This window comes from Anastrepha ludens, chromosome X (genome assembly GCF_028408465.1).
Source record: "Anastrepha ludens isolate Willacy chromosome X, idAnaLude1.1, whole genome shotgun sequence".
In the NCBI taxonomy this organism is placed as follows: Eukaryota; Metazoa; Arthropoda; class Insecta; order Diptera; family Tephritidae; genus Anastrepha; species Anastrepha ludens.
In genome coordinates, this window is record NC_071503.1 from 64,892,260 (window position 1) to 64,918,527 (window position 26,268).

Genomic DNA, 26,268 nt, shown 5'->3' on the forward strand with positions numbered 1-26,268 from the left:
TAAATTTATCACATAAAAAACAATTCAATCATTTAAATTAACGTGAAAACAAAAATGCTTGATACTCACAAGCGGAGCTTAACGCTTATATTGCAGATACGTTTTTTGTACGTTTTCGTTTCAAAAATACATAAAGTATGCATTTCTTTTTTGTAGCATTTTCTTTTTAAATGCAGTTAATGGTTTTTAATTTCCCACTCATATTTTTCTGTTGAAGCACCTTTTTGTAGTAGATGAGTATTATTTTTTATTTTATCGTAGAACGCTACACTGTCTTCGTCACTGTTTATTTGAATATTTAATAACTCATTGAGAACCGAAATACGCAATCGACCTCGTTCATCGGACCATTGATATTTTGCTAAAGAAAACGTCCGCTCCACTACGGTAGATGTCCCTGGAATGCACAAAGCAAACTCTACTAGTTTCAATATATTTGTTATTTTTATGCGAGTCAACTCTGGTACCTCAGCTACCCTTATCCATCTGTCTACACAGGTTTGCGTTTTCCAGTTTTCTGTTTCCTTTTCAGTATTTATAATTTCATTGACTAGTGAAATTTCATCGAAAATTTCATCGTTGCTAAACTCTTTTACGAAGCTATGCTTAACAATTACGGCAATACTAATCTCAACGTCTTCCCAATTGATATCTTTATCGATTTTAACCCACCTAAATTTAGATACTTCTTCAAAATTGCTCTGCCAAGTACTCAAATAACTTCTTGCTAAGTCATAGAAGTTCAATACAATTTTTTGTAAGGCATCTTCTTCTGTATTAGGAAACTCACGTCTGTATTTCAACCATCTTTGCTTTGCTGCAAAAGGAATAAAAATCTCTTTTTTACGATTTTGAAGTTTTTTTGCAAGTCTGTGTAAACATATGAAATTTCGAACGCACTTATTTGGTCAGCTTCTACAACCAAGATTGCATTCTGAAAAAGAGATAAGCTTCCATGCAAAAATAAAGTATATATCTCGTTCATAGGGTCATTAAAATATGATTTAATTGCATGTGGGCAATTTTTTATTTCGCTGAAGTAAATTTTGAGCGCATCAAACATTTCCAATATTCTTCCTATTGCCGGTTGTAAGCTTAGAAAACGAGTATTTCCATGAGACAATATTTTTTTGTACTCACTTTCAGCTTCGTCACATATATTTTTTTAATTAGTATTTCTTACTGTATAAATATAGAAAAACTTATAAATTTTCACACTTATTAGTTCCAGATCCACTGGTAAACTGTCAGCTGCTGCTTGTACAGTATTGTGTATTACGTGCGCCGAACATCCAATGCCAACGATGGACCGTCCTAATTTGGTTTCTAATTTCCTGTAAACATTTTTCTGTCCCTGCCGAGATACGCCACCGAAATTTGTATTAGTGTTATCGGCTGATAAAGCAACCACTTTTTCACTAAGGCTATACTTCTGTATGGCGGTTGAAACGTATTCTAATATAATGTCAGAAGTTTCGCCTGGTATACTGTTTATTTGAAGTAGTTTGGTTTTTACACCAGATTTAAAACTGAAATATCTTACCATAATTGGTAGAATCTTAACATCTTTTCTGTTGGAAGTGTCTATTAAAATAGTTATAAAATGCGCAATTTCTAGCTCTTTTAAGACTTCTGAAAATATATGCGGGCCAATTACTCCAACCAGCAATGCTTCTAGTTTTGTTTTTCCGGCACTAAACTTTTTATCGTAAAACTTTTTAATTAATTTTGAGCAGCAATCGGACGCATTAAAACTTAAATGGTGTTTGGCGCAATGATATGCAAATGTCATTTCCTTGGCAATGCATTGGAGATCGTCATTTGCTACGTTTTGCTTTTTAAAAAATTCCGAAATAAATGCTTGCTGTGTACCTTTCATAGCATCTTTGTGTTTACTTGATTGTAAGTGCCTCTCGATGTCAGCTCTTCCTCTTGATTCAATGGAAAAAACGCCTTTGCAACTTGTGCATGCCACTTTCGATTCATTCTCACTTTTAAGGAAGCCGTACTCGGCTTTCAGTTTTTCGGTAAATAGGCACCTTTTCTTTGACATGGTAGTGAAAAAACCTGAAGAGCAAAATAAATTTTAAGTTATTGATCTAGGTACGAAATTTGATAAAAGAATACTTTTACCAGCCCGCGATTTCTAGTTATTAAAAACTTTTGGTGAAATTGTAATCAGCAGCTGATTCCACTAGGTATGACACTGTCCCTAGAAATAATATAGCAAAAGTTATCAATAATCGAATCGGAAAAGGTTTACGCTGCGTTTGCACTAGACAAAATTACCAAAAGCGTGTGTGAATTTTGTGGACCTTGTTCCTATAGCAATGATTAGAACTGAATAAAATGTATACAAAAAAAATTATACAAAAAATATACGTGTTAAAATGCCTGATAAAATGCAATGAATGCTTAAAATGCCTGACAAAATGCAATGAATGCCTGAATGCCTAATAAGATGTCTAATGCCTGTCTATTAGGCGAAATGCCTACCATATGGCAAGCCTATATATGCAGGTTTTTACTCTATCATCCAAATTTACGCAAATAGTCCGTGACTAAAGCAAGTCACGCATTGCTGAAAACTGCATTGCGATTAATTAAGCACAAGAAAATATTTTCAACATCCGCAAGGCATGGGTAAGTTTTTATAAAGCGCTCCCTCAGCAATGCACCTGTTTGTGTGCCGTCTATGCAAACTCTGAAGGCGACGTAGAGAATTTTCATTTTCGCAGGGATACTTAACTGATCTTTCCTTCTCTTGTGTTGTTTTTTTTTTCTTTTGCTTTACTAAGAATTCTTGTTAATTTTTAATAAAATTCGCTGTACAATTTTACCTTGTATATATAAAAAAACTAATAAGGAATTCTGATTTACATTTTAAAATATAATTGGTACTCGCTCTCCATAAGATCCTCTAACGTTGTGCGTTTTAAACGTCTTTGAGAAAAATTCAGCCGAAGTAAGCTGGATGCTGCATCTTGACATGCTTTTTTAGTAGTTGTTTCTAAGCTATGGCAACTGGTATCTTACTTCAGTCACTGTTTGTATGCCAAGATAACAATGAAGGTATTATTCCTTATATAGTATGACGCGTTTACTACGCTACACAGGATTTTAGTATGTAGATTTGGATAGAGGCAATGTACTTTTTGCTAGCTCATCCCCAGGTTGGTATATCGTAAGTCCAAACATGTCTTAGTGTTTGTTTTTAAACAAGTATATTTTTGCGGATTAATAACTTTGGGCGTATACCAAAGAGATAACATAGTTGTTGCGGGAATGTTGCGTGGAGAATCCTTAATATGCAGGAAGAACCAATAATGCGGGAAGAATGTTGAAGGCGGCTTTAAATAGGAACAAAAATGATGCGTGAATGTTGCGTGGAGAATCCTTAATATATTGCGGGAATGTTGCGGCAAAAGTCCTATTTTTCAATTCAAATTCTGCTGGTTCAGTTTCGAAACTACAATTTTTTTCTCACAATTTTATTACAAAATATTCCCTACAATTATTTCAAACAAAACCTACTTATGTTCACAGAAAATTATATCGAATAAAATGAGTTGAAAAAGATTAAAGTATTTTAAACTAATACTAAACTGGACTTAACAATAGTTTATTTAATTTCAAGTCGAGCTCTTCTCGATTTTTCCTTACATGAGCTTTCAAGACGATATAAAAGTATTTTTTACAAAAAGCTTCAAATGACTGATAGAGATTTTGTCTTATAAGAAGACACTTCGTTTGGCGATTTACCAGACTTAGGTATAATGGTAACTTCGGTGAAGTTCCTATATAAAGGCAGGTACCTAAAGCTGAGGCACTACTTAAATAAATAACTCAATCTTTTGACAGGTTATGAAGGACTTAAGCCCTGATTACATCATATCCAGGTAACCTTTTAAGCTTTATTTGGTTTAATTCCTTACCAAATTCTTCTGGTGTAACTGGAATATATTGTTACGAATTTGTTATGTCTTTATGCAAATAAAACGTCTCAAAATAATTCCTCTGAGTTCGATCACTGGATTGATACATATATATACATTTATTTGGGGTCGGACCTCCTTGACCTCATGCGCCAGGTTCCTACGTCTTGCGTCATCACATCATCAAGATGCTGCTCTCTTATGTCCCTTTGTATCGTATTTAGCCAGACCGATTGTCGCCTTCCTCTAGTTCTTGTTGACTCAGTTATGTTCATAGCGAGTTTTATGATGTGGTCGTCAACGCATTACGTGCCCATACCATCTTAGCCTGCCTTCTCCACTTTAACCTGTGTGTCACATTTTCGTTTATGTTTCCATTTTCGCTTCGGATCGATCCTAGGTACTTGAAACTTGTTTTTACTGTTACTGGCTACCCATTAATATAGGGGCATCTCGTTGTCTTTTTCCTCTTCGCCAAACGGTAAGTGCAGGAATTCGGTTTTCTTCACATTTAGGCATATGCCGTTGTTTGTTAATATTTCATTGACTCACCCAAAAAGGGTGTAACCGCCAATTATATTAATTTGTTCTTTTAACGGCCACAATGCGTTCTTGCAACACCTTTTTCACAGTTAGAGCCACACCATTTCTTGTTTTGCTAAGGCCATTGTAATAAAGCTTACAACCATAGCCAATAGCTTTGTCATCAACCTGCTTGCGAATTTAACTGGCCAAGGGGCGTTTACATATGCACAGTATATAAACAAGAAACAACAAATTAAGAATTCTGCATTGACCGTTACCTATTGTGCAGACATGCACATATGTATAAACGTGTATGCATAGAGTTAGCGGCAAATTAAAAACATAGAAACATTAAATGAAATTGATAATAAGTACAAATGAAATATGTGAAATCGAAATAATCAAGAGTTCCCAACATTCCCGCCTCCATCACTCAACCCAATTCACAAACATCAACGTCCAAAATAGCCAATTTGGAGACGGCGTGGCTCGTCTGACCTTACCATCCGCTCCTGCATTCAAACATTCCACCTTGTCTCAACACCAGTCCCGGCGAGATACATTGAGTGAGTTTAGTAAGTCATGACTGCTTTTGATATACTGAAACTCCTCTACGTATTCACCACGTTGAACGAGACGGCACAAGCAAAGCTTATCAGTCTCAAGTTCTTTGGCAGTCAACCTATGAATGAATGATGATATGTCAATGAATCTCAGGACCCATGCTGTCTTTCTCACCAGAGAATCGGTTATAATCTAGAAACGTACAGATTACGATTGGACGGGCGGGCTTAGGGTCGGTAGGTAGCCATCTCCAATTTGCAGTAGTAGTTTTGGCTAATACCTCGGCGATCCCATGCTGCACAAATGGTTTATAGCGCCGATGTTCACTGCGAAGTCACTGGATCACTGTTTTGGAGTCACTCAAAATGATGCAGTCATCGATGTCCAAGGAGTGCTCCTCTCGAAGGCAGCTCATAAAATGTGACTTTCAGCTCACCGGCCGCATTAGTTGACGTCCAGTAGGCGGTAAAGGCATCCTCGCTGGCTATGAAAACATGGAGCTGCAAAACTTTAGGTTTAGGTTAGGTTAAATGGCTGCCCTAGCTAAAGGGCTCACTTGGACAAATGCTAGGAAATTCGTTGGTTGTGGTGCCATACATGGGAGAGGAGGAAGGAGATGCGAAGGAATAAAGAGCCTTGGGATTGATACGATGATGACCATACATGTTTTGTTTTTTTTTTTTTAGCTTTAGGTTTACCATTTCGGTAATTGTATCAAGGGTTGGCATATTCGGCGACCATTGGCATTATGCCATCCTTCCCATGCGGTGCTTACGTGTTTTGGCAGTGGCACGTCACACCGGATGTCATTCTTCCACACTTCCCGCATGAGGATCTTACCGCTCACTACAAAGTTGCTAAGAAAGCCCAGCGGGTCGAGAAACGACATGACCACGCTGAGAAGTACTCGCCGGACGGCGCACACCGTCCAAAACGCTGGAATCTACGTTGTTGAATTTTTGTTTAAACCCAAAGGTGTCGGTCGATGCCTGCCAAAACAAACCGAGAACTCTGTCCACCAGTAACCCTTCTTTATTTGCTATTTGACGGATACTTCCATCACCACCAAGTGCTTCTGTAACTCTTAATGAGTTTGGCGCGAACTTTGAAAGATCGAAACCGGCCGTCTTATGTATTGCTCGAACTTGTTTCGTAATGTCAGCTGCTTCTTCCTCTGTGTCGAAGCTATCGACATAATGGTAGTCCAGTATCGATTTCAAGGCTCGGGTAGCACCGCTGACTTCGTAGCAATAATTTAACGCATTGATCGTCTTCACATAACTTGCCTAGCTTGTTTGGATTCCTAACGGCAACCATATTATGTAAAGATTGGTCAGTGTGGCAGTTAACGAATAAACATTTTGGCAATGATTAATAAGGTTTCATTGTTGGCCCAAACACAACCCATCCAACTCAGTATTCGCTGCGAACGGTCAACACTTGTTTAGCTGGCCTGTAGTTGACGGCAAACCAAGGTGGCAGTGGTCGAGTCGGATTAGCAGCTTTGGATCGACTTAAGCGTATGGTTCAACTGTCAGCTATTCAATCGGCACGTCCTCCAAGGCGCTTCTAGCTCCCAGACAGCATGACCGGCAGAATCCGAAATAACAACTTGCTATTGATATCTGTACTGCAACTAAGGACCGCTGCACCCGCATCACCTTGCTGTTGAATACGCGATGCCGGCTGCGTCCGCGTGCTAATACCTTTATGTTGATCGGCAATGGAAGCATGTCGTTGGCGATCTCGAGGCGGCGGTGACTGGTTTGATGACCCATCCATAGTTTTTCAAATTTCGTTCAACAATTTATGATACCGTTTGCACCCGTCGGTTGCACATGGTTTGCGCCGTTGGAAATTACGCGATCCATGTCCAAGGTTGAGACACGAAAAACAAAGATGACGTCGTTGCACTTCCTAACACCTCTTCGGTACAGTAAGTTGGCTGAACTGGGTACAGTCGGCTGGCTTATGTTTGCCCTGGTAAATAGGGCAGGCTGAATGGCGCTGTGATTCAGCAGTGTGCAGCAAACCTGGCATTTCGGGTCTTTCGCTGCTTCCCCATCGTAAGACCTTCATAAGGCTATAAAGATGACGCGAAGAGTGCCCACTCGATACGCTTGCTCATGGGTAACTTTCTAACGAGCTCATCGAGGAGTGTTGGATTCACTAAATTCTGCTCTCCGCCACACGCAGGACGTAAAAATGCGCAAACGTTGCAAATCTTTGTCGCAAATGGTATCAAATTTACCACTGAGCTTTTTGATATTGGAGCAATTTCTCGAGCATGGGCTAGCTGGCTTCGAATTAATTGCTCTGGATGACCGAACTTAAGTGGCTCAATGATATAGGCCACGTTGTTCGGATGGACTAGTAGCGACTTAACAGCTTCGCGGGCTTCACCTTTTAAGCACTTCTGCAGGCTTAAGTTTCAATGCAACTGTACCCATAGACAGCCGTTGACTCAATGGAGGCAGTAAAAAATATCGGCCAGTCCTGCAGTTTCCCACTAAACTCCGGCAAATTTTACAATTTCCTTGACTGGGTTGAAAACTACAAGGGTGCGGAGCCCACATTAGCGGAAATTGACACCGTTCACGGAAGACTACTAATAAATGTGTCGCGCGGATGCGAAGTCGAGCTGGTGTACATCTTATTTGTTGAGGATGTGTAAATAAGCGGCGAGGAAAGAGTGGCGATGTACATCGGATAACGTGTAGCGTTATGAGGCGTACAGCGGCGGCTGCACAGTATGCACATAGGCGATTGCGGCTGAAGCAACTGGATCTGTGTCATTGACAGGCTTGATGACAGCAAGGCAGATTCGTTGATGGAACCTTCGCTTGGTGCACTGGCTATGCTTTGCAAAAAGTGATGTTAGACTACCATTTGAACAAGAGAACGACATACAAAAACCGCTCAATACAGTATATAACAAAATGTACGACTACATGAAAAGGCAAGTGAAAGCTAGGTGGACCAATCTTCCCACATGAAAAACAGTAAAAGTCATGGGTAGATCAAAGAGCGAAAATTGACTCAAGTCATTCTTATGCTCTCACGAAAGGACTGCAGAGCTTTATATATATTAGGTATGCTGACAGGTCATAATATGGTCACACATGCTCACAAAATAGGGATTGCTAGCACGGATAAATGTAGGAAATGCAGAGAGGATGTAGAGGAAACTTTAGAATACCTTCTGTGCACTTGTCCGGCATTGCGTTGACACCCTACATGATGTCTACTTTCAGTTTTCATAGAGGTCGGCCTCCATCTGGTATCGCTAGGGGCCAAAAGGTCTGTGCGTGGCTTAATGCCAGCCAGGCTAACCTAACCTAACCTTTTCGTTTAAACCTTAAAAATGTGGTTACATTATCGCATCAACTCCACAATTACCAGCGCTGCATCAAATTTAGCAAAGATTCCACATTTTCTTCGTTTGGTACAGTATTATTCAACTTTACGTGCCTCCTAGCATACCGCAACGTTGAGCCTAAATAACCTACAGTAAATTAGTCAGCAAATCCTTTGTATTACTTTTTGGATGTTCCATGCATAACTCATTGCATATTAATTTTTTATTCAATTCTACAATTTTTTAGATAATGTTAAGTAGGGTTATTCCTCGCCGCAGGTCGCTTTTCTTGACGGCGTTGACGTGGGGATGAAGAATTTCCGCTGATATATGCGGGTCGACTGTTATTAGTAGAGGCTGTATGCCATCTTCCCGCAGCTTTGTTGATCTCCAGCTTCTTAATTGCATCCTTAATCTCCGATAGGCTGGGGCATGTTGTTGCTATTTTATTGTTGTGCTGCCCACTTCGAAGCTGGGTATACTGCACAAGAGCAATGTTGCGAGTTGGTTCAAAGTGTTCCTTCCATCTGCGGATCTGGTCATCATTGGAAGTCAGCAAAGCTCCATTCTGATATGTGATGGGCTGGTTGCTGTTACTCCGCTGGTTGGTTAGGCGGCTAATTATGCGGTACAGCTGCCTTATGTTGTTTACTCCTGCTGCCGCTTCGGCATCGCCCCACGAGGTGTCAGAGATCCATGGTTGGCTGTTGGTTGTCTTTATTGTCCTTTATTTTTCCTGAGCGATCTGTCTGAGCGTGTCGTTTGTACCTTCCCAATCAGTGGTGTTGTGGTTGGTGAGCAACTTTTCGCGAAGGCACTAGTTGTTTCTTTTTTGGTCGCGGGATCGCGCAGCAGCTGGACGTTGAGTCCCTTATGCCTGCGTAGTGTATACTTTTTCTTACTTCATTTCAGATTGATATTAACGCCAGCGGTAATTAGCTCGTGGTTGCTGTCTATGTCGGCTCCCCGTCTGTTCCTGACATCAAGTAGCGACCTTACAACTCACGCAAATATGGTCTACGAGTCGTCCCACTGGGTTAGGTCCAAGTGTATTTATAGATTTCCTTGTGGGGGAAAATGAGCCACCAATGACAAGCTGAAACGTCTGGTATACATCAATTAGTCTGCTGCCGTTGTTGTTACGTGCTCCGCAGCCATGCTTTGTTTTAGTCCAGCGTTGTTATTGTCTATTTTCGCATTGAAGTCACCCATGAGGAGAGTTACATCGCCTCTGCGGATGGAGCTAAGTGTGGCCGCTAACTGTGCGTAGAACTCTTCTTTGGCAGCACAGTCAGTGTCCTCTGTCGGCACGTATTTGATTTAACCACGGCTTAAGTCCTTCGTGATATGCCAAAAAATTGCCTTGTTTATTCGACCAGCTTTAGGCACGTAAATATAAGTATCTATAGAAAATTCGCCGAAGTTACCATGAAACTTAAGCCTGGTAGATCACCCAACGAAGTGTCCTTTCACAGCACAATATCTTTGTTATCAGTAATGTCGAAGATTTTTGAAAAAATACTTTTAAAACGTCTCGAAAGCTCATATAATGAAAAAACGGGAAGAGCGTGACTTGAAATTAAATAAACTATATTATCTTATTAGTTTACGCTCAAGCTTATCAAGCCACAAAAATTACTTTTTTACAAAAAACACTAAGACCGGTTCGGAATTACAGTATACCAATTAGACGATGCAAAACCAAATCCAGCCGAGCATAGTAAATGGCAGAATTACCTTCATTATGATCTTGGCATACAAACTGTGACTGAAATATCGGCGCAGTTTGCCATAGCCCAGAAACAACCATTAAAAAATCTTGTTAACGATGCAGCATCTAAATAGTTTACTTCGGCTGAATTCTTCTCAAAGACGTTTAAAACGCACAAAGTTAGGAGAGCGAGTAGCGATTATATTGTAAGATACTTCTTAAAACAAATGAAACTATCAAACGAAATTTGTTTTTTAGTATCCTTTTATATAATATATGCCAGTTGCCATTGTAAAAAGTCTCTAAAAATGAATACGTATCTTTAATAAAAAAAAATAAATATAGGTATTTTCACGCACTTTACCGCAGGTAGCAGTGTCATTTGGTTACGCATCCGGCTTTGCAGGCACTCTGCTTTAGTATGCGATCACTTTTTCTTGGCCATTGTTTATCTTCTTAGTGAGATTATGGAGACTCTGGGTAACATTTGCAAATCCAGGAACAAAATGACGGTAATATGTGTTTAACCTTATGAAACTTTGGACATCGTTCACATACATATATTGCTGTAATCAATCACAGCAGTCTTTATTTTATCGTCGTCTAACGTCACACCTTCGGTTGTCAGCTTATTTCCAAGAAACGCGACGATGCTCGAGATGGATTCCCTCGAATATGTATGCAACTACTGTTCTATATATATATATAAGATTAATTCAATAAATTTTTTGTGTTGTATTTCTACTTTTAGTTCAACAGAATTAATTAAATATTCCAATTCAAAACAATTTTGGGTTTGGTTTTTTTCTTTTAATTTGATATACCTGTTAAAAACCACATGTTTAAAGTGGTGAGTAGAATGATAAATGGTGAATACTTAATCGGCGATTAAATCGATTAAGTTTTGACCTATTTCCTCAACACTGTTGTTTTGTATTGGAGCTTAAAGATTTGAAATGGTACAGTGCCGTCGAACGATGGAGCTTTTATTTTGCGATCACTGGCTAAAAGGTTAAGGCGATTCAGTTGTAGTTCACAAAGGCGAGCTTTCACTGCCTTTACTTCAGCAATTTACGTCATTTCCACTTGTCACGTTATGTGTGTCTTCCGTGCTTTCAACTGTGATATACGTGAGTTAATAGTATACACTCACTGTATCCATGATTGCGTTTCACATTCCATAGAAATTAAGTAGTAACCAGAAATAACAATGACGCGACAAGTTAATCCTTGATAACGTATCACATTCATTGTTATGAAGTCATCACAAAGAAACCAAGCCTAAAGCGATAACCATAATTTACAGGGTGTTTGATTAAAAAGTAATTAGCCTTATTTTGTTTAAGCAGTTTTATTAAACCTTTTGGCTTATACAACTAATATTCTTCAAAATAGGACCCTTGAGCGTCAATACATCGCTGGTAGCGGTCCTTCCACTGCAGGACACATTTTTTAAACTCATCCGCCGGAATCGCGATCAATTCGGCTGTCACAGTTTTTTGGATCGCCTGGATGGAGTCGAAACGCCTCCCCTTCAGCTTTCTTTTCAGGCGCGGGAACAAGAAGGAGACCGGAGGGGACAGGTCTGGGCTGTAGGGAGGGTGGGGAAGCACCGGAACCCCCATCTTGGCCAATGCAGAGGTGCAGAGGAAGGTGGTGTGTGCCGGATCATTGTCGTGATGAAGGGTCCAATTGTTGACGAGATCGGGCCGAGCCCGGGCGACGCGGTTTTTCAGCCGAACGAGCACTTATTTGTAAAATGCCGCGTTCACAGTGCTTCCTGGAGGTACAAACTCCTTGTAGACGATGCCTCGAGAGTCAAAAAAGATGATCAGCATGGTTTTGACCTTGGATTTCGACATGCGCGCCTTCTTGGGTCGTGGCGACTGGCTCGTGCGCCGTTTTACCTGGGCACTGGACAGAGATTGGTCCCCGTAAGCCTCCTTGAGTAGCCCAATGGTTTCGGTACTCGTTTTGTTTAGCTTTACGCAAAATTTGGTCGAGTAACGTTGCTGTAACGATCGCTGCATTTTCGCCACTGCAAAATCCTAACACACTTTTAAAACAGCTTTCACGGGCGGAGCGATGTTGATTGCACCGCTGTTGCCAGCGAACTGGGACCGAATTCTAGTGGAAGGGGAAGGTCCAACGATCATTTTCCCCCACCAGCCGATTCGGTTCCGCGCGGGAAGGCTCATTACTTTTCAATCAAACCCTGTAAGTAATAAACAGAAATAACAATGAAGCGGCAAGTTAATCCTTGATAACGTATCACATTCATTGTTATGAAGTCATTATAAATAGATAAATTCTTTAAGAAATCGACAGTCGGGATACAACCGCTGTGTAGAATATAACTCACTGTACACTTTTGATACGAATAAAAAATATATTTTTATTAATGCATTAAAGGTACATATTTAATTGGGGGATCAACCGGAATGCCTTTCAAAAAATTCAGCATCCCGAGTAAAAATTAGTGTTAAGTGTTTAAATCCTGATACAAAGGATAGTGCAAAAACATCCTAGATAAAAAGGATATATTTTAAAGGAATAAAAAACTGTATGAAAATTAATTTCACGGGTTTTGAAAAAGTAAACCATAGAGGAACAAATTCCAATCTGGACAAGAAAAGAAACAAGAGAAATTCTGTTTTCGATATCCAGAGGTTATTGAAACCAAATATGCAGCAACAAATTCATACACTTACTCAGCAACTTGGACAACTAGCCACTGAAATCCGGGAGTCAAGGAATCCTAGGGGAGTACACATTGAACAATATCAACCAGTACAAACTGGAATAACACAAGCTTCGTAAATAAACACATTTAAAGAAATATCGCCATTTGATGAAAATCAAGATGAGTAAGTGTTATAGCCGATTTAATGAAACCTTTGGAACCTTTTGTAATGAATATTATGATGTGCTTTGTTTAATACGATATACAAAAATAAAAGAATCTGCGTTATGTTTATTAAAAAATCATAACACTCTATTAAATCTCAAAGCAATATTAAATCGACTCGACTACAATTATGCAGATTCCAAGAGTTACATTAGCATAATGGACGAAATGAAAAAATGCAGACAAGCAAAAACATCCTTATCCGAATTTCACTGCAGAATTAGTCAACTAATGAATTTAACTAAGTGTGAGATTGATTATCCCAATAGCTACGAAGGTCTTCAGGGAAATACTAAAGGAATTGCGAGAATATGCTCCAAAAACGGATTGCGACACAAATTCACCCAGCATACCCTCTACCAGTACAGATCTACAGACCTAGAAACAGCATATGTTATTGCCGCAGACATCGAGTATCAAAAACAAAATAATGAAGAAGAAAGACCAATGTATAACCACTATGTAGAAAGAGGAGAATATAATACATATAAACAGGCAGTCCAATACGCCAGAAGAAATGTAGGAGACGGTCCACCAGAGCCTATGGATGTGGATAGATCTTATAGGAATTACAGATGTGAAAATACTAATGACAGCAACTGCAACAATTCCCAAATAAATACCTATAATCAACAACAAAATTATAGAAATAATTTTGATCGACAAAGAGCAGGACTACAACCAATGAACTTCCAGAGAGGATAACCAACCAAGAGAGATCATCAACCCTCATCGAGGAGCTTCAATCCTAATAAAATTCAATGGATAAATCAGGTGACGGACAATAATGACCAGGACTCCTTAGAGGTAAACTTAGATGATAAAGAATATGAATAACAGGGAACTTTTTTAGAAGAATAAATAACTTGCCGTGTCTTCAACTTATTTTGAATAAAAGTAAATACAATGTTTTAATAGACACAGGTGGAACACAAAATTATATATGTAAATATAGAAATTAGAGATGGAAAAAGTTTTTTGGTAACCCGTTTGAAAGTAGAACTCTGAATGGTTCGAATCAAATAAAAAGTGCAAAAAAGATATGAATTATTATTCTTTGAAATAAAAGGATTAAAAGAGTTTGATATGATTTTAGGAGAGTAGTCCTTAAGAAGAATGAAAGCAAGAATAGATTTCTCTGAATATATATTAACATATGTTGATAAATCAAAGCAATCAATGAACCAAATTAATTATACAATCGACAACTGCCCTCGGTGGATCGGCAGGTACTCCGACAAGCCAGCTGCAGCAGCTAGTGCTCACCCCAAAGGTGAGCAATGGACAGCGAACTCTGACAATTAGTAACCCTGCGCCCAAAACAGGGGTGTTAGCGGAGTTGATAGAGCGCATGGGAAAGGATATCGACGGTCTTTTGCAGTACGTTGAATCCCATCGAAATGTACATGGTGACATCAGGAAAATGTGTAGCATTATAAAACGTGCACACACAGAGGTAGAAATACAGCAGAAAATCGATGAGCGCACCACCGCTGCTAGGTCTGCACCAGCGCATACAAGGAAAACAACGGCGCCTGAAAACACTGCAACTCTATCCGCAAAAAGAGATAGAACTAAAACGAGTCCTAATGCAGTCCACGGAACAGAAATATCGCCAGACACCAAGAGGAGAAGGTCGAAATCTCCACAGAACTTACCCCCCAAGGATCACAGAGAAAAATGGCAAAAAGTGCAAAGCAAAAAGAAGCCGGCAAACAATAGGAAGATCAGCGGCTCACATCGCGCGTGTTCCAATGTGATCATTATCGAAAGAAAGGAGGAAGGTACAACATACGCGGACATGCTTCGCGCTATCAAATCGAACGCTATGCTAAGCGGATTCGGCGATAAAGTTAGGACAATGAGACCAACGCAAAAAGGAGGGCTATTGATAGAGCTCAAAATAAACAAGGACAGCAAATCATCTAGTTGTCAATCTGCTGTCAAAAAAGCTCTGGATGGTGTTGCAACAGTCAACCTAAAAACCCATTGCATCACGCTGCAATGCAAGGGCCTTATAACAGAACTGAATTCGGAGGAAGAGTTGCTGGACGCGATAGCAGAGCAAGCTCAGATAAAGAGGCTAGATAAATCCGCCATCAAAAGTATGCATGCCACGTACGGCGGTACCCAATCAGCCTACATTTCGTTGCACGCTGTGGAAGCCAAAAAGGTTCTGGCGCTCGGTTCCCTTAAGGTAGGATAGGTACGCTGCCGGGTATCAGAGGTCATATCTCCAAAGAGATGTTATAGATGCTGGTCATACGATCATGTAGCGACCGTATGTAAATCATCTGATCGCACGAAACTCTGCCGTCGTTGTGGGAAGGACGGCCACATGGCAGCGAGCTGTAGAAATGCTGAAAAATGCGCACTATGCGATGGAGCACACAAGGCTGGCAGCACAAAATGCCCGCGCTACCATGAAGCGGTACGTAAAATCAAGCGATGAGAATCCTGCAACTCAACACCCACCACTGCAGAGCTGCGGAGGACCTACTCGGGCAAACAGTCGTCGAAAAGAAAGTAGACATCGCAATGCTTTCGGAGCCCTTCCAAATGATGAACTCTCGCAGCTGAATAGCAGACACCGAAGAACAAGCAGTAATCTGGGCGGTAAACGGCAAAGTTCCTCAGAGCAGGATGTCCACACCTTGTAAGGGGTTCACGTGGATGAAGTTGGACGACATCCTCTTTGTGAGCTGTTATGCACCTCCACGATGGTCAATTGAAGACTTTACTTCGATGATGGCCGCACTAGAGCTAGAATTTAGGGGTAAGCGACCCCATGGTCCAGAGGTTGGGGCAGCACGTATACAAACACAAGAGGGAAAATTGTAGAAGAAACGTTTGCAGCAATGGACCTTGTATTGCTCAACACTCCGGGAGTATATACGTTTGATTGCACTAGAGCGCGCTCTATAATTGACCTAGCATTTGCTGATCGTATCACAGCGAATCGCACAAAATGGAAATTGGCTATATTCGTAGCGACCACCTGGCCATTGTAATGGACGTATGCACTGTAATGCCGAGGACTGCATCTACGACAGTCAAGAAAAGATGGAAACAAAAAGATTTTAACGCTGTTGCTTTTGGACAAGTATGGGCAGACACATACATTTTCAGCAAACCAGCAGAGGAGATGACAGTAGAAATAGCCGTGCGATTAGAAAGAGCTTGCGACGCAACGATGTCAAGATCCAGATACCGGGGAAACCGAAAGCTAGCATATTGGTGGACAGATGAAATAGCTAAACTACGTGAGGATAGTAACTCTGCTAGAAGAAAAGCTCAAAGAGCGCGAGGTCGTACAAATTACGATGAACTTCAGAGTGATTATAAATGCAGAAAATTGTGGCTTAAAAACGGAATACAAAAAAGCAAAAATCGTTGCTTTAAGGAGCTGCGAGAGCAAGCTCACAATGATCCTTGGGGACTAGCTTACAAGACAGTTATGAGCAAAATTAAAGGACCAAGAGCGCCACAGCCGACCTGTCCGGTACTAATGGAAAAAATAGTTTCAGTACTCTTTCCCCTACAGGAAGCAGGGGACTTACAAAATAGCGTAATAACAGAAATTGCAATGGTTCCACAAGTTACGGAAGAAGAAGTTCTTAGGACCTTAACGAGGATAAAGGATAGCAAAGCCCCCGGGCCTGACGGGATTCCCAATGTAGCGTTAAAAGAAGCAATATGGTCAACTCCGGAAATTTTTTCAGACCTATACACGGCATGCCTTACCGAAGGAAAGTTCCCAGCGAGATGGAAAATACAACGTCTGGTTCTCCTGCTTAAACCGGGTAAACAACCCGATCTACCTCTGTCATACAGACCCCTATGTCTGCTGGACACAGTGGGAAAGGTACTGGAACGCATTATCTGCGAACGACTCCATGAGCATCTGGAAGGCTCGACAGGTCTCTCAGACAACCAATTCGGCTTCCGGAAAGCTAGATCTACGGTGGATGCAATAAGAACGGTGGTGGAGATAGCACACAGGGCTATAAGTTCGGGAGGATCGGCAAGAAAGTTATGCGCTGTGATCACCCTAGATGTTAGAAATGCTTTTAATTCTGCAAACTGGCCTAGCATCATCACGGCCCTCAGACGTTTCAATGTACCAGCCTACCTTGTCTGCATTATCAGGAGTTGTCTAAGTGACATAGGCATTCTGACTAAGGCATTCTGCGATATGAAACTGAAAAGGGACAAAAAACGTAGAAGGTCTCAGGTGGTGTACCACAAGGTTCAGTGCTGGGACCAACTTTGTGGAAGGTGAAGCTCCCGCCAAACGCCGAAATCGTGGGATACGCCGATGATATTGCCCTGGTGGTAGTTGATAGGAAACTTGACCACTTAAAGGAAAAGTGCAACGATGCTGCAGCGAGAGTGCATGGATGGCTTAACGAGGCTAAGTTAGATTTAGCCGGTAACAAAACCGAGGCAGTTCTAATAAGTGCTGGAGGGCGAAAGTCCTTTGAGGTGAACATAGGTACACACCATATAGTCTCGAAAAAGGCGATCAAATATCTTGGGGTCTGGATCGACACAAGACTTTGTTTCAGGCAGCATTTGATAAATGTTAGTTCCAAGGCGGCTTCTATCAATGGTGCCCTAACGCGACTTCTCCCTAATTTAGGAGGGTCCCAGGGAAACCGCAGACGGCTACTGTCATTGGTTGCTGACTCTATAATTCTGTATGCAGCACCTATCTGGGCGGGGACCAAAAAGTCTAATCTACGGGAAGTCACCCAGACCTACAGGCAAGGCGCGCTGCGTGTAGCTTGCGCGTATAGAACGGTGTCTGATGATGCAATCTGCGTAAACGCGAGAAAGATACCCCTAAACCTCTTGGCAGATGAAATGTTTCGGCTCTATAACAGACAGGGAACGCGGCCCACAGCTGGAGGAAAAGCAGCGGAGCGACTGCTGACAATAGGCCAGTGGCAGCAGCGGTGGGATGAGTCACAAAGCGGACGTTGGACCTACAAACTCATACCACGTGTTGATGAGTGGTTAATGAGAAAACATGGAGACACCGACTATCACCTTTCACAGTTGCTCAGCGGACATGGCTGTTTTTAGGAATACCTGCACCGTTTTAAGCTGGCAGACCGCCCTTCTGTCCAAACTGCCCGAGTACAGACGAAAACGCAGAACACGTCATGTTTTATTGCGACCGCTTTAGAGAGGAACGAGATATACTGGAGCAAGCCCTGGGTCATCAACCGTCCTCCAGCACCCTCAAACGAGATATGTGCGCAACCAGCGGTAAATGGGAGGCAACGCAAACGTTTGCAGGTAAGATTATGACGCGACTTCGCCATGTTGATTGGGAACGCAAAGCGTTTCAGCAACACAGAAGGCGGACAGTCTCTGACGAACCGACAACAAGCACAGACGTTTGAGTGAAACACTCAATACAATATCATACAGAAGACAAGACGGTAGTGAATTAAGATAACACTACTGCAAGCTTTCCGATGCCTCCTTTACTTTGGACTAGTGGGAGTAATTGAGACCATCGACGGTGTATAGCCTTCATACGCCTACAGGAGAGGAACCTGGACGCGGGTATCTGTTGTGTCTTCGGACATAAAAGCGGCTCTACCCAGAAGTTATACTTTTGTGGTCCCAGGGTAGAACTAGCCGAGGTGGAGGATTGTTATAGTATTAGTGGGAGCGTGCCCCACATACCATTGGTGTGACGGCACCTTTGAGATGTTTCTGACATTTTGATATCAAACTCCATAAAAACAAAAAAAAAAAATTAAATAAAAAAAATACAATCGACAACTTAAAATATAAAAAAGAAATTGAGGAAATAATGAAAATTAACTAAGAAACTAATCCAGTACTTCCATTCACTACAATAATTGAGGCTACAATTGGGACAAGAACAGAAGATCCTATTTGGACTAAATAATATCCTTATCCATATGCAGATTACGATTTTATAAATAACTAGCGGACCTTCACCCGCTTCGCTGGGTGAAAGAAAAATATAAATGAAAAGTGTTCTTTGTTTTTTTCTTGTTTCATCATTTAATTCATGCTCGGCCATTATTTTCTGACTTATTCTAATAACAATGTTTTATCCATTTTAGTGACTTACTCTAATGATTGTAAACTAACAACTTATTCTAAAGCCTTCTGATACACACAATTTTTGGTTTTATTTTGATGCGGTGTACAAATATAAAGTAACAATGGTTTCCCTTCTCGAGAACATCCTACATACAGTTGGCCATGTCCAAAGCATGGATAAGTTAGGTCAATTCCACATAATTGAAGTGTTTGACCTAGAGACTTATTGATTGTAATAGCAAAAGCAAGGCGAATGGGAGATTGAAGTCGCTTAAAATCAAAAGGCAAATCTGTTGAAATCATTGGAATGCGCGGAATCAAAACATCTTCGCCTTTAAACTTGCCTTTCAAAATTGTTGCTTCAATTACATTGTTCATTGTCCGTTTCACTGCTAATCTTGCCCAATTGCATAGTTTCGGCTGATTAATATTATATTTCGCAACATAATGATTACTGCGCCGACTTTCAATTGCAAACGATGTGGTGGCACGCCGGGCAAATTAAGTGAATTCAAAAATTCAATTGGATAATTCACTACATCGTTGGGATTAGTGATTGAATCAATTGATTTATAGGTGACAACTTCACCTGGAATTTGAGTCAAAATACTGGCATTGATTTCTTTGACATCAACATTTTTGGCAGCTAATATAGCTCTCTCGCTTAGCCAATCTTGATTTCGATAGTTTTGTGCAATATTTGGGAATACATTTTGCACTAATTGTACTCTTGATTCTGTTACGGTACAAAAAATAGTTGGAAGTGTGATCATGCCTGTACTCTTATCAATTGGCTTTCGTCCATTTCCAATTTGCAAGCTGTTGGATCATTCTGTAACTGCACACGAACATTAGTAGTTAATGTGAGTTTTTGAACATATCTCCACAGATTAGAAGATTTAAGGCACGCTCTCAATTCATTAGCTGCTGTTGATTTGGGAATAACAGGCAAAGTTTGTCGAAAATCACCGGCCAATAGAATTAGTGCACCACCAAATATGTTTGTGTTATTTCGAAAGTCTTTCAGTGTTCTTTTTAAGGCTTCCAGTGATTTTTTATGAGCCATCGTACATTCATCCCATACAATAATTTTACATGTTTGTAAAACCTTTCCCGTTCCAGAATTTTTAGAAATGTTGCAAGCTGGTTCTTCATTTACTTGCATATTTAATGGTAACTTTAATGCAGAATGTGCAGTGCGACCGCCGTCCAATAAAGTTGCCGCTATTCCAGATGATGCCAAAGCCAATGCAACATTATTCTGTGATAGAATGGTGGCCAAAATTAACGACAACAAAAACGTTTTTCCAGTCCCACCTTGTGCATCTAAGAAGAATATTCCTCCTCTTTCATTTGCAACATTGTCTATAATTGTGTCATATGCCTGCCTTTGTTCTGTGTTTAATTTTGGTAGGTTTGTTGTTACAAATGTGTTCAGATCATTTCGATCATATTCTTTTTCACGTCTTAATTCTGCATTGTATGCATCATGCATCGGACGATTTGTTGCGATCATACCTAACTCACTCAGAGTTTTATTTGCAATCATCAGGCCAAAGTCTTCGATTTTAATTAATGCCTCATTATATAATTCATCTGTATAATTCAAATTTGGATTTGCAGTAATGCGACGTACTTGATGTAGGATATCTTCTGTCATGTATTCTTGGTAAGCACTCCACAACTCTTTTGGGTTTCCTGGGAAACATGTAGCAATAATGATGGCAAATAGTGTTTCTATTTGGTGTGGAGAACTTGTTGCACATGCATCCATAAGAGTTGCATGCTTGCTGATAAGTACAACAAAGATGACCATTAACTCGTTTCAAACTTTCGAATGATCTTGGGCCGGGAATATCAACTAAGAGTAAACGTAAATAGAAACATTCCACTTTACTTGGATGCACAGTGTAAAGTCGTCCGATTGCATCACCCAAATAAACACCTGGATATCCATCTACAGGTATTCCTCGTTGCCTTCGTACCCAGGGCCTTGATGACGCATTCCAAGTATAATATTTAGGAACATTTGAATAAAGCAATGTTCTTGCAAATGAATCTGTTTCACATAAGTTGAAAAATGCAGTTAGTGTTGTTGCTGGTAGACGTTCGGCCATTTGTTGAGCAGTGTTTTCAGTGAAATAAACACTTTGTTCATTTTCTAAATGGACTGACAAATGAATAACAGCTGGATGGCGATCATGAATCGGAAATGATAATATTCTCCAAACTGCTTCGTTGCTACTAATGTATCTTCCCATTTGGTAATTAGTAATTTCATCATTTCGATTTACAGCTCCAAATATTGCCATGTCACTTCCTTTATTGATATATTTGCATATGTATTTGATGGATTTTACGGAGTTACAATATTCAACATTTATATGTGCGTTAAATGTTTTCGATAATAATTTGGAATACGGAACTATCCAACGGTTATCGATCTCCTCATCTTGATTATTTATTTTCACAGTGACTGTTTTTCCATTATCTTCTGGTGATCTTCTACGGTACAATGGATATCCAGTCATTGTTTCAGCAATTAATTGCCTTGTGTAGTTTTTTGAACATTTACCATCAACCATACATGGAGAATTTTTATTTAACGTACCACACGGTCCATGAATCATGTTTTTGGTTACAGTAGTATGTAATTCTGGATCTTCATTTATATCTGGAATTTCAGCACACATAATATGATCAATTTTATCTGTGGTTAGTTTTTGTTTTAACCAAATCAAAATATGCGCATGAGGCAAGCCTCTTTATGTTTTACAATGAAATCCATTAGAGACTGTTTGTCTAAACACTCTTGCAGTAATGTCATGCCTATCAGTAGCTGATTGCCCAGTATATAAATGATTCTTAATATCGTCCCATTTCGGATTGCATGTGAAAGTTATGAATAAGTCGGGTCGACCATAATTTCTGGCATAACACATTGCATCTTGGGCGTATCCATGCATATGCCTTGGACTGCCTGTATACGATGAAGGTAATATTACCATTTGACCAATGTTATTAACGTTGGTATCGTTGTTAATTGCATCTCGTAAATGTATGAATTCGTCACAGCGTAATTTTCTTTGGTTGAATCTAATGTAATTCAATCGTTCTGCTTCTATTTTCGCATACATGTCAACAATATACTGATGAAATAATTTACGACATTTTAAAATGTGATTCTCTTGATTTTCTCTTATCATGATTCTGTATGCATAACAATTCATTGCGCTTACAGTTTTATTTGTTTCTTGACCACTTGCTGGATTTATTTGTTTTATATCAATCGAATAACCATCTTCACCACGACAGAACATAAGAGGATATTGTAATGCATCATATTTTCGATGCGTTTCATTAACACGTTGCAGTGTATCATTTCTTCTTTGCAAAACAATATCTCTTGGTTGAAATTCATCTCCAGATATAACAATTACAACCTCGTTGCTTGAAGTTGGTTGATTGTATCTTCTACGATGTTCGCCGGCAGGCGTTTTATTAGCATCAATTTTAATTTTATGATTATCAGATGACAATCTTTCGATTGTTGTTTAAAAACTTTGCACCAAAACATTGTGTGTGCGTTTATATTTCTGGAAAATGCACACCGTGCTTCAAGTTCATCATCGTTGTCATTAATGAAATAAATTTGCAAAAATTTTGACTCGTGGTAGTAATGAACCTATTAAGTGATATGCTTGCCCTTGAATCTGAAAAAAGCCATAATTTGTGTCCATAAAATATAATGATTCATTAGATGTGTCAGCGAATGTTGTTGAACGTTGAAGTTTATGTATTACCTTGAACGTTGGCATGAAGTTATCGGTTATAATTTTTCCAGCACCAAAAGATGTCATTTGAAAACATGAATTATATGTGTAAATTTTTTCAAGAAAATGTTTTGAATCGGGTGATGTTCCCGATAATAATGTAGCTTATGGTTCGGGCGGATATTGTATGTCAGGTAAACGAACTTTTCCTGCAGCGCAACACATGCCTGGTGTTTCAGTTTTGAAATTCAATGCTTGACAAAATCCGCAAATTTTATCCATACTTCCATGACAACGTATTTGTGAGATGAATAATCAAGTTGTGGATTATATTGAAATGCTGCACCATTCAAATTTACAGAATTGATATTTATTGGCCGATTTTGAGAACGTGACCTAGTACGATCTCTTTGTTGACTTAATCTATCAGCATGATTTTCCTCACTTTCATTTTGTCTGTGATTTTGCACATTTCTATTGTGACGTGTATTGCGTCCAATGTTAGCATGTCTTCTACCTCTTGGCATTTCTTTTACCGAATCAAAGTGGTCTTCTTTATGCCACTCTGAGCTCTTGATTGCTACTTTTCTTGTTTTTAAACTGGAATTCAAATTAACATACTGTTAGCGCCATCTTTTAAAAATATAATTGGACTGAGAGCACGCGTTGAAATGAAAATTACACAGAACAGAAATGGGAAATGATCAGCAAAAATAGTATATATTTTTGAAATTTTTCTTGAAAATATCTACGGAAAGTGTGAAAACAATCTCTTTTCTTAAATATCTTAAGTAAAAACTTCTAAAATATTAATTATTTTTGCCGATTTCTGTTGTGTGTATTTTGCACACCATTTATTCACTGTTTCACTTGTTATCAATCATTTGCAAAATTAATATATATTTTGTAAATTTTTCGTGAAAATATCGTTGGAAAATGTAAATACAATCTCTTCTCTTAAATATTTCTGACGCACTTTTTTTATCTCTTTGGTTGATGCCTGGAAACTGCTTCACTTGAACACTTTACCAAATAAAACACTTTCTTGTTAGTTTTAACACTTACTTTCACTATGCACTATTACCAGAGAATGTTAATGCAATGAGAAGGTGCAAATGTTACTGTAAGCTTTTTTTAGTACAATTGAGATTTGAAAGATTTGTAATAAGGTCATTTAGCATACCGAGTTTATAGACACCTCACTGACTTTTGCCCACACAAAAATTAGAAACACCACATATCTTTCACCTCAACACACAACACATTTCTCACCTCGACATTAAACCAATTAAATTTGTACTATTTTCGTATTTTTTGAAATAATAAGCGAATACGTAAAATTTATTACATAATTTTTTTTTTCAATTACATTAAAAAAAAAAAAACGATTTTAAAAAATAAAATTTATAAAAAAAAGTTTGCACCGGGAATTGAACTCGAGTCTAACATGTGGCGAGGAAAAATAGGCGGTGCGTTTATTTCTTCGACTGCTTATTTTTTGACCATTTTGTTACTTTTGAAATGATAAGCGGATACATAAAATTTATTACAAATTTTTTTACGATTACATTCAAAAAAAAAAAATTTAAAAACGAAAAAAAAAATTTGTGCCGAGAATTGATGGCGAGTCACGTGGGGAGGATAAATACGCAGAGCGTTTATTTCTGCGCCTGCGTTGTGAACAAAAGGTTTTGTGCATGCGCGCGACGCGAATAAATTTTAATAAAGTTCTGAAAGTAATTCATGAAGTTTTTCATTGCACACATATGTTCATAAATGAACGTATACTTTATAAGTAAATAAATGATGGTATATGAAATATACATAAGTACATAATATGTATGTACATGTCAATAGGAGGTATTTGCATTCAGAAAAAAAGAATGGTTTAAGATAAATCAACACTTATTTTATATTGTATGTTAATTTATAGTTTATGTATTCGACAGCATTTACATACATATGTATGTAAATTATGTTTTTCCTTGGCGGAATAACATTTTTAAAAATAAACGTGCTTCCTCTGAAGACGGAGTAAAAACTAAACTTTATTCTATAAATTCCCTTATTTATATCTTTACAATTTGTTTACTTAAATCTATGTGTTTCACAATGATGGTTTGGCATTGCATCAGCCTGGTCAAAGATATCAATTTCATTTTCAATTAATTTTTATTACGCAGCAGCATAATGCTGAGCTGGCGGATTTGTAAGATGCAAAATATGTTTTCTCAATTGTGTTTACATTTAGCATTGTAATGGGGTAAGTGGTCTGCCGTTAACTTGTATGTACATTTGTATATGAAAAACAATAATGCACAAGCGCAAGAACATCATATCACATATGCAAGTATGCCCAAATAACCTTGACTTATGTATGTACACATGTCATACCACATCACATTCTTACAAGAAATCAAATACACATGCGCACTAGTGAACGAGTTTCTTCTTAACAAGTGCAAAAACAATTCTGCTCTATGTATGCATATATACCGACTTTATGTCCTAGCATATATACATACATACATATATACCTACTTGCCTTCTAAACTTCCTACAAAATAATTGTATTCATATATTCATTCAAGCATACATATACATATGCGCGAGCACAGCGCTCCCTTCTTGCTTCCGTGTACTTTTGTCTTTCATCAGTCGATATTCCTAATATTGTACTTACAAAAACACAATACTTTGATAGACGCAAAAGCAACAGCAAGCGCAACGCGATGGCCGCTTTGCCACCACACATTCTAAAATGTTCTAGAACACAACAAAAACACATACCTCACATGCGCATGTCGCCCAAAGCTAAAATCTAAGCCTAGCGACTACAAAAACAAAATACATTCGTAGACGCAGTCGCAGCGGCCATGATTCTATCAGCGACGGCGCTGAACAATTTAGAAGAAAAACAAAAAGTTCATTCATAAGTTAGAGCTCATATTTCAATTTCATTCATAAATCGAGCCGCCCATATGCCAATTTTCGCGACCATTCGAAAATAGTCAATATTGGAATATTTCGCGTGGAATTATTTGCCAATATTTGATAAATCTTAAATTTTTGTCATGTCGAGTGGCCGTTCCTCCGTATGTATGTATGCACCCTTATATGTATGTAAATATGTCTTCTAACTGTGCGACAGTCGCGAGTTAATGCGACTTCCAGCGAATCACACATTGCTGTCCGCAAAGCCGCATATATGTACCTTATGATCAGAAAGTACCGGGAATGTTTAAATTAAACAAAACAGAGTTAAATTTAAGGCAAATTTATATTATCTCCTTCAAAATTTGACCCGTCTGAAGCAACACACATGTGCCAACGTTTAACCCAGTCCTCCAAACACCCCCGGCAGGCCGATTTGTATTCTCTTTGATCAGTGCGATGGCGCGTTA

At 39.1% G+C, this 26,268-nt stretch overlaps 1 protein-coding gene across 1 annotated transcript; it reads right to left on the reverse strand.

The window, feature by feature from the left end:
* Positions 1 to 913: 913 nt before the first annotated feature.
* On the reverse strand, positions 914 to 2,213 carry LOC128869326 (uncharacterized). Its single transcript, XM_054111858.1, has 2 exons — positions 2,128 to 2,213; positions 914 to 2,067 (listed from the first exon to the last, which is right to left on the reverse strand). The coding sequence occupies exon 2, from the start codon at positions 2,051 to 2,053 to the stop codon at positions 1,166 to 1,168; it is 888 nt and encodes a 295-aa protein (XP_053967833.1). The 5' UTR covers positions 2,054 to 2,067; positions 2,128 to 2,213; the 3' UTR covers positions 914 to 1,165.
* Positions 2,214 to 26,268: the final 24,055 nt, after the last annotated feature.